This window comes from Peromyscus eremicus, chromosome 3 (assembly GCF_949786415.1).
Source record: "Peromyscus eremicus chromosome 3, PerEre_H2_v1, whole genome shotgun sequence".
Classification (NCBI taxonomy): domain Eukaryota; kingdom Metazoa; phylum Chordata; class Mammalia; order Rodentia; family Cricetidae; genus Peromyscus; species Peromyscus eremicus.
This window is the reverse complement of record NC_081418.1, coordinates 74,106,755-74,116,259: the sequence shown is the minus strand read 5'-3', so window position 1 is coordinate 74,116,259 and position 9,505 is coordinate 74,106,755. Positions and strand designations below refer to the sequence as shown.

Here is a 9,505-nt window from a genome sequence, read left to right as displayed (position 1 = left end):
TATCATATTCAGCTGAAACTACACATACTTTGTTCATCTTCCTGTGGAAGGAGTTTCCTAACGCAGAAACATCATTCTGAGTCCCACACTGGATCTGTTCAGCCTATTGCTGAAACATACTTTCTGCAGTACAGGAACCATAGCCAACACTCAAGGATTACCCTTTTCTAGAACCCAAATATTAAAAGCCATGTATTATCTCATTTAATCCTTACAAGCTCCGAGAAGCAGGTAATTTTCCAATTTTAAAAATATGAGAATAACTTGGCCATGGTAATGTCCCACATCAACTTGGGACCTTCTCCAGTATTTCCTTCATGTTCAACTGAATATTAGCTCACAGTTCCCATGCTGGTTCCACAATCTGTATATATGCTTATGTTCTTAGCAATTCAAAAAAATTACATTCCTTGAAAACAATGGTGTACTTTTTAAGCTTTATAGCATACATAAACACCAACAAGTGTATAAAAAAATCTGACACCTTTTTAAAGAATAAAGATGACAGGTTATTAATGCTTACCTTTTATTTCTTCTACACACATTCTTTAGGAAATTAAAGCTCATATTCTTAGGACAATGCTGGTATACCTTCCACACAAATGAAAAACTTTTGTCTCTAGAATAAAGGTGAAGTTGTATGCCTTTCTCTCAGAACATTTAACCCTACCTTTTCCTTCACTACACTAAGAAACGGCCAATCTCAATAGACAGCTGCCTAAATTTTGCCAGAAAGCAACGCACTATTCAAGGATTTACTTTGCTATTATCCAGATCACTGAAGTTGCAGGAAAATTCAAGCACAAACGGTGCTGAACTCTCTTAAACCTCTCACCAGTAAACACATTCCTAGGTGTATTTTACTTTACAAACTGACACTCAAGAAAAGTCATCAAAATTCAATTTAAGTAAGATTTATTGAGTGTGCACAGCCTGTCACCAGACATGTTGAATTCAGGCATACAGCATATCCCAGCCTTGGGTACCTTGTGATCTAATGAGTATAACACAGTTTAGAAGCAGATAATGAATTCCATGTCATTGCTCATTCAGAGCCAACATTAAAGGGCTGTAATTTAAGTAATCCGAAGCAGCATCTAATTCTAAAATCATCAGTAACATTTATTGGGCCTTAGATAAAACCACTGCAGACAAGCCACAAAAATGAAAATACCCAGCAACAGAAGGGGGCGCTATAGATGATTTTTATTTTGAATCCTCTGTTTTCTTCTTATAATGGTCCGAAGCCTCCGCAATACCAGCTTATCAGAGAGGAGCATATCATCTTGTTGTTCCAGATAATCCAGCAAATTTTCAGTCCACTCAAGTGCAGCTTTGTGGCTAATCCGCTTCTCTGGATTCAGTTCTGCTTTCCTAGTCTTCCTGGAAGGCTTCTGCTCAGCAGCCACAGCCCGGTCTTCAGCACCTACAATGTCAGCCAACACCTGACGGTTTGAGTCACTACTCCGAGACTCAAACCACTGCTCGATATTTTCAATGTTGACATGCTCACAATCTTCTGTATTCTGTAAAACTGTTGCTAAATTAGCAGCTAACATGGCTCCTTCATCAATGCTCATGCTTGAATTGTCTTCACTGCCAGGGAAAAGCTTTTTCCACGCTCTGGTTATGGTATTTGATCTTATCATGTTCCAGGCTCTCGAGGCCTCATAAATTGCATCCAGCACTGTCAAATTCTTCCAGAACATTTTTGGGTCATTTCCTTCATTCATGTATCTCTGGATAAGTCCTGCTCGGTAATATCTTTTGACTGTGGTTAGAACTCCTTGGCTCATAGGTTGAATAAGACTTGCTACATTTGGTGGCAAATATTTCACAATCACCCTGCCGTCATCAGAGCTCAGCAGGTCTCCAGCTGGATGTGCTGAGGGGAAATCCAAAAGCAGTACTGCTTTCTCTCGAAGCCCTTTGGATTTCAGGTGCTTCTGCACCTGTGGCACAAAGCACTTCTCAAACCACTGTTTGAAAACAGACTGCTCAATCCATGCACTTTTCTGACTGAAGTAAGTGACAGGAAGGTTGGCAAGGTCAGTGCCTTTGAATGCACGGGGCCTTTTTGCTTTTCCCACCACACAAAGGTTAAGCTTATGCAGACCCGTGGCATTTGCACAACACATAATAATGATTCTCTCCCTGCTTGACCTATACTCCGAAGTATTCCGGTCAAGGTCAAAAGCCAGTGTCCTTGAAGGGAGACATTTCCAGAACAGTCCAGTTTGATCAGCACCATAAATTTGTTCCGGTAGGAGATTTTCTCTTTCCACAAATTCTTGAAAGTTACCACAAAATTCACTGGCAGCAGTTTCATCCCCTTTTAATTTTGCTCCTTTACCAGCAGCCTTTGGAATCCCGTGGCGCTGCTTAAACCGAGTGAGCCAGCCAGATGAGGCATTAAAATCACCTTCCATCCCCAAAGCATCAAAAAAGAACTTGGCTTGTTTTGCACAGATAGTCCCAGACACTGGGATCCCATCTGTTTTCTGTTGATTAAACCACTCTATCATAACTCTATCAAGCTCCTCATACGTTGATGACTTCATAGATTTACGTTTGGACACCCCGCTAGTAGGATCTGAACTGTTGGCATAGTTTATAATTCTTTCTTTGTTTTTTTTAATGTCGCGAACTGTGGATTCACCAATTCCATACACGACAGAAAGTTTTTTAAAAGAGTTGCCTTCTTCAAGCTTCTTAATGATGTCAAGTTTGTCTTTAATTGTCAACACCACACGCTTACGTTTCCCCAACATTTTAGTCTAGTATTTTAGACAATTAACAACTTAGATTTGAACACAGAAAATGGAGACTTAAGAGCCCTCAGCTGTTCCCTAGGACTTAACAGATGGTGTAACAACTTTCTAAGGAAGTCTGAGTCTCTTCACTTGCATTTTAGAAATTAATCAAGTTCCTATGACAAGGGATAGCTCCAGTTAACCCTATTTTCTCACTTTCCTCCTTGCTCTTTTCATAAACTGAAGCCTTACTGGAAACTATACTGCCTTATCAAGGAATCTAAAACAGTCTGATGGTGATCAGCTTTTGCCATTAATGCAGGATTTATCTTTCCCTATGCCAACGTGCAAGAAAATAGTTTTACTCAGCCTTGCAAACTTGACATACAGAAAAACGGAGCTGGGAGAATCACCGCCTGACTGTTGTCTTTGTCAGGCAGCCAAGTGTGTGAATGCTCTCTTCAAGGCAAGGACTCGGGTGAGTACCTATGAAAATCATTGCGACAGGAGGTGAGCTGTCAGAGTGCAAGTGGACAGGCAAACAACTCAGTACTTTAAACCAACGGGAACTTACACCTAATGGATTTGGCTATTGAAAGGGAAACAACGGACAAGAAGTGATGTCACATGATTCAAGAAAGGATAAAAAAAAACTTCATTGGTGGAAATCAGGACCCAAGGCTGAGCCTAGGGGGTAGCAGGCTGGGTGAAGACCATACAGTAATCCCGGTGGACGCTGATCTCCATGACCACAGAAGTAGCTGCTCTCGAGCCTCTGAAACCTACAGGAAAACACCAAACACGTTTTCTTTTCAGTATCAGTCCACGGTATTACTCATACCTACCCTTGCAACTGTGTCGAGGACATCACTGCCTATCCACCTGACAGGTAATAGACAAATAACGCTCGCAGGCACCACCCGGGAGCTGAGAGCCTACCTCCTGACACTACCAGGGCCTCTCCCTGCCCGGGCCAGCGAGCTCGGAGCTGGACGCTGGGCGAAAGTCGGCAGCAGGGGGGTCACGGCCGCAGCCCTGCAGCGGGCGGGTGGTCACCGGGCGCGCGGGACACGGGGAAGCGGGGCGCGGGCATCGCTCCGCCTGACCAGCCAGGACGCAGAGCCAGCGACGGAGGACCCCAGCGAAGGCGACCCTGCTGGCCGCCGCAAGCCGCTCGCTCGGCTGAGCCGGAAGGCAGGGGATTAGGAGCGCGCGCGCGCCCCCGCAGGAACGTGGTGTCGGCGAGGGGGCGGGGATGCGCGGGCGAGCGCGCGGCGGGGGCGGGGCCTCTGCAGGGAGGGGCGGGGCTTGGCCAATGTCCCGCCTCCGGACGCCCCGCTGCGGCTTCGGGCTGACGACTAATCGTCTGGCCAGCAGGGGGCATCGCAGGCTCGTTCGCGGTGGCGGGCTTTTGCGTCCGAGGCTTGCAAGGGCCGGAATTGCAATCGCTCGGTCTGCGTTCCGGTAAGACCCGAGTCTCCGGGTGTCCCGGGAGCGCGCAAGGCGCCTGTTCTCTGTCTTCTGCGGCTGCAGCCGCACCGAGCCCGGTACCAGGGCGGGCAGGCATGGCGGAGGGAGCAGAGGACCTAATGCAGGAGCAGCCCTGTAAGGACCAGCCCCTGCTGCTGTCAAAGGGGAGTTTCAAGGCTTCGACCTGAATCGGGTCTGGCGCTGTCTCCCTCCCTCCCTCTATCTCTAGTGTAATACTTAAAAAAAAAAAAAAAATCCATCTTCCACAAACGCCTGAACAGGATTATCCTAACTTCTATTTCTCAAGGCAATATTCTTGAGAAATTTTAGTACTCCGAGAGAGAAATCAAACTGAGCATTCACTCTGCAGAGGAAGAATGCTGGTTCCAAGCCCTTTTCTGTCTCCCAAGACATATCTTCACAGCTGTCCTCAGAATCCCACCCTTCCACTTTCTGGCGTGCTGGAAATCCCTTGACCTATTTGGATTATCCTAACTTCTATTTCTCAAGGCAATATTCTTGAGAAATTTTAGTACTCCGAGAGAGAAATCAAACTGAGCATTCACTCTGCAGAGGAAGAATGCTGGTTCCAAGCCCTTTTCTGTCTCCCAAGACATATCTTCACAGCTGTCCTCAGAATCCCACCCTTCCACTTTCTGGCGTGCTGGAAATCCCTTGACCTATTTGTGCTGTCACCGAGTAGTGGCTTTGGGCAAGTCCTAGTTTTGCCTAAATATAGACTTCCCACAACTCTCGCCCCCTTCTAGCTTCCAACCGAGCAATCCTGGCCGTTCTTCTGCAAGACCATTCCGAGTAAAGTACAATTTCATGGTAGTTTTACATTGCTTTAAACAGATTACTTTCCCCTCCTTGTTTCTAAGCAGCGCGAAACACTTGCACCTGTTCACTGCTTAACAGACAGGAGAGCTGGCTGTCACAGACTGCCAACTTCCTGGAAATCAGGTTGCCCAGCACAGCCAAATGGAAGCTTACCTGGCTTTCCCCTTTCCCCTCCTCTCTCAGTCTCCTGGGGTCACTTTGGCCTTAAAAAAAAAAAAAAAAAAAAAAAAAAGTAAATCCTGCCTGTCGGCCTACCCCACTTTCTGGAAGCAAATTTCCTTCTCTATAGTGTTTTTATGTCATTGTGTATCTACCCGATGGGTGTTTATTTTCATAGCTCTACCCGGTCACTCAATTCTATTTAACAGACTTTTACCAACACTCTAAGGGGGCTGTGTTTTTACAGGGTTTAGTTCCATCTGGTAAGTGTCTCCTTTTGGTGGGGTCTTGGGGAGGATAGGATAAGTTGTGGGTTGTGGCCAACTTAGAGTATAAGGTCCGAAGTCAGGTACCTAAGATGTGTGTGATCCTATAATTGTGCATGTGCCATACATTCCTCTAATCGTGTAGAAGGCACACCACCAAGAGTCAAGTTTGGTGGCGGCTATGGATGGTGTGTGGTAATGGTGTCAATGTAGGTTCACAGTTGTGACAGGTAGCAACACTCTGGTGTAGGTGTTGATAATGGGGCACCGACATGTAGATGCTGTCTTTTATTCAGTTTTCTTGTGAACCTAAAATTCCTTGAAGAAACAGCCTCATTCAGCTTAGCATGGTGCTAGGTGCCTGTAGTCCTAGTTATTTGGGATTACTTGCGCCCAGGGCTTTGGATTCTGCCTGAGCAACCCAGGGAGACGTTTCCAACAAAGAAGCAATAAATTTATTTTCACAAAGAGATAGTTACAAAAAGTTTTTTGTCTAGCATACACAGAACCCTGGATTCATCCCCAGTACTGTATAAATGGGGTCTTATAGTACATGACTTTAATCCCGCTCTTAGGATGTAGAAGCAGAAGGACCAGAAAGTCAAGGTTATCCTAGACTACATAGCAAGTTAGAGGCCAGCCTGGGCTACAAAAGACTCTATCAAAAAAAGAAAAGGAGAGAGAGAGAAGAAGGAGGAGGAGGAGGAGGAGGAGAGAGAAAGCAAGAAAGAAAGAAAGGAAGGAAAGAAGGAAGGAAGGAAAGAAGAAAGGAAAGAAGAAAGGAAGGAAAGAAGGAAGGAAGGAAGGAAGAAAGAAAGGAAAGAAAGAAAGAAAGAAAGAAAGAAAGAAAGAAAGAAAGAAAGAAAGAAAAGAAAAGAAAGAATCAAAAAGTAAGCATGTTAGATACTCTTGTTCGTTAAGAGCCTTGTTGGCTCCAGGGACTTTCTCATTGCTAGAGCTCCTCTCTTTGGGTCATAGTTTTCCTCCATCTTGGTATACTCGACCTTCTCATTTCCTTCCTCCACAAATGCTTTGGGGATTGTTGGACTCCTATTTATTTTATTATTGGAGTAATTGTGTACTCTTTGTCTTTTTTAAAAAATAGTCTTAAAATTTGTTGCAGTTTATCTTGTAATTTAAAGGACATGAGTCATAATTTGTCCCTGTAATCTGAGCACTCCCACGGTAGGAGAATCAGAAAATTCAGCCCAGGCTACCTAGCAAGTTTCGGGCCAGCCTGGGATGCATAGTGGAGACCCTGTCTCAAACAAATAATAGACAGACATTTTGTCTGCCATTAGTTTTTATTTCCTTTTCATATACACCATCTCTTAATCCTTTAAACACTTTGTGAGGTGGCTGTCACCTCTGTTGATATATGAAACAAAGGCTAACTTAATATGTAAATCTATTAAACATGGTGGACAGAAGCTGCATCATTTTGGCTGATCTGTGCAGATCTTGTATGTTGCACCTGGGCTCTGAGGTCCTGAAAAAGTGGGCAGACCACAGTCTAATACGGTAGAAAACCTTACTTCAGTTTCAGTGTGCTTTTATACACAGATGTAACAAAGGAAACAATGATCCAAGGAAGGTTGTTTGAGTTCAGAAAAACATGTAAATAAACTACTAAACATGTAAATAAAACATTCTAAATATTAACAGAGCAGCCCTTAACCAGAAATTTCTTAGGACAGACTAATTTAAACACAATTATCTGGCACATATTATGGATTATATCTGAGAAAGCATGAAAGCAAGGCAGAAGGCCATATCCAGATTCAGGTTACACTGACCAGGCTGGGTTCTATAGCCATGTTCTAACATCCAATAAGAACAAACATGTCTAAGAAAATGAATGTAAATGTTCGTCACAGGAGGCATGAAATTATGTCCCACAGCACACATTCTTCTTTATTTTATTATTTTTTAGATTTATTTATTTTTATTTTATGTGTGTGGATGCTTTGCCTGCATGCATATGAGCCACGTGTATGCTTGGTGCCCACAGAAGTCAGAAGAGGGCATCAGATCCTAGGAAGTAAAGTTACAGATGGTTAAGAGCTACCATTTGGGTGCTGGGAACTGAATCTGGGTCTTTTGCAAGGGCAACAAGTACCCTTAACCACTGATCCATCTCTTCAGCCACTATGCCCCCATTTTCAAAATTTATTTTTTCTCATAGCACTTAGGCAATACTTATTTTTTTGTCCTAATATTTAGATGGATCCCAAGATTTTCCGAGAAAAAACAAGACTTATCAAATACTGAATGTGTGAACACTAGAAAGTATACTGTGAAGCTTACAGTGGATGTCACAGAAGATTAGCATATTGCCCTGTCTTTCAATGACTTTGAAACTTGGAGAGGTAGATAGGCTGATCTGAAGACATTGGGGGAGGGCACTGAAATGTGTGAGTTCCTCAAATAGAAATAAGCATCAGACATTTCTGGCTAAAATAAGATAGAGGAAAGGTTCTAGAGTGGGAAACTGTATGTCCTAGTTTGTTTTCCATTTGTTGTGATACATGCCAAGTCTGAAGTAACTTGAGGAGGAAAGAGTTTGTTTGGATTAAAGGTTACAATCCATCAATGAGAGAAGCCAAGTTAGGAAATCAAGACAGGAACCTAGAGGCAGGAACTAAGTCAGAGGCTGTTGAGGAATGTCCCTTACTGGCTTGCTTCCTCTGGATTTTTCAACTGCCTTTCTTATACAGCCCAATCTTCTAGTTCAGGAGTGGCAATGCCCACAGTGGGCTGGTCCCTCCTACATCAATTAGCAATAAAAAAAAATCCTCACAGACAAGGCCACAGACCACTCTGATGGAGGCTATTCCTCAATTGAGGAATAACTATGACTATGTCTAGATTTGTGTCAAGTTGACAAAAATCTAAACAGCAATTATATTATCTAGTTTCATTTGTAGAATTGAAAATTCTCATTTTCTCTATAACAAATTACCAAAAAGTCAACGATTAAAACAGTGTTGTATTACATTACAGTTTTGGAGGTTGAAGTCTGCAATCATCTTCCCTGGTGCTAAAGTAAAGCTCCTCCTGGGTTTTGTTTTTTTTTTTAAATTCATAGTACATTTTTATTTATTTTCTCTTTGTGACCCTTTCCTCCTCTAACAACAAGGGACTAGCCAAAGCACCATCGTTATCATCATTATTATTGACCTACCTTCTTTTCATTAGTAGCCATGGATACTAGCATAAGGTAATGTTTACTCCAAAATGGCATCATGTTATTTCTGGATAAGTGGGCAGGAGTTACATGAGGGATTGGAAGTACTGCTCTCTGATAAACACCCAAAGCTCCACCTTGGTAAACAAGAGAATATTTGCATCTGGTGGAGGTTGGGGGTTAGTAATTTCCCCTACAGATTTCCTAAGATATTTTAGTTTCTCATTGTATGAGTATTCATAAAATGCACAACATGTACCTATTGCAATTCTAATAACTATAGCTAAGTAGGGTACAAGGAATAGAGTAATACTTGAACTGTCAACTATATTGTTGTATATCTTTTCCTGGGGAAACATAAAGGAATATCTATTTACCCCAGAAAGAAGGGTACCAACAGTATGTACAAGTCCAGCTTGGTAAATCAATGTGTTGATTCAAGTTACTTATTGGGGCTTAGGATATACAAAGGTCAGAAAGTCCTCTAGACAATTTACAGGCAATGCATTTCCAAAGAAGAATCTACCCCAGTCAATTGTTTACCCCATCTATAACCACATGAAGAACAGGATCCTGGTGTGGATCTCATGAAGGCTCTCAAGCCTCTAGAACCCTATAAGGCCTGTCTGTGCACCTTATGAGCTATCCATTCCCTCCATAGGGAATATTAATAGGCTCAATCTTATAAGGGCTTCATGATCCTGGTGTGCAACCACCTTCCCTTTATGAGTTAACCTTAATAATCCTGACCTCATGACCAAAATTTTCTTTCTTTTACTTTCAGTCCTGGGAATTGAACCCAGGGCCTTGTGCAGGCTATGCTAACACTA

At 42.9% G+C, this 9,505-nt stretch overlaps 1 protein-coding gene across 1 annotated transcript; it reads right to left on the bottom strand.

The window, feature by feature from the left end:
- Positions 1 to 898: 898 nt before the first annotated feature.
- On the bottom strand, positions 899 to 3,945 carry Tigd2 (tigger transposable element derived 2). The gene is made up of 2 exons (XM_059256696.1): positions 3,693 to 3,945; positions 899 to 3,535 (listed from the first exon to the last, which is right to left on the bottom strand). Exon 2 carries the CDS (start codon positions 2,769 to 2,771, stop codon positions 1,194 to 1,196), a length of 1,578 nt encoding a protein of 525 aa, XP_059112679.1. The 5' UTR covers positions 2,772 to 3,535; positions 3,693 to 3,945; the 3' UTR covers positions 899 to 1,193.
- Positions 3,946 to 9,505: the final 5,560 nt, after the last annotated feature.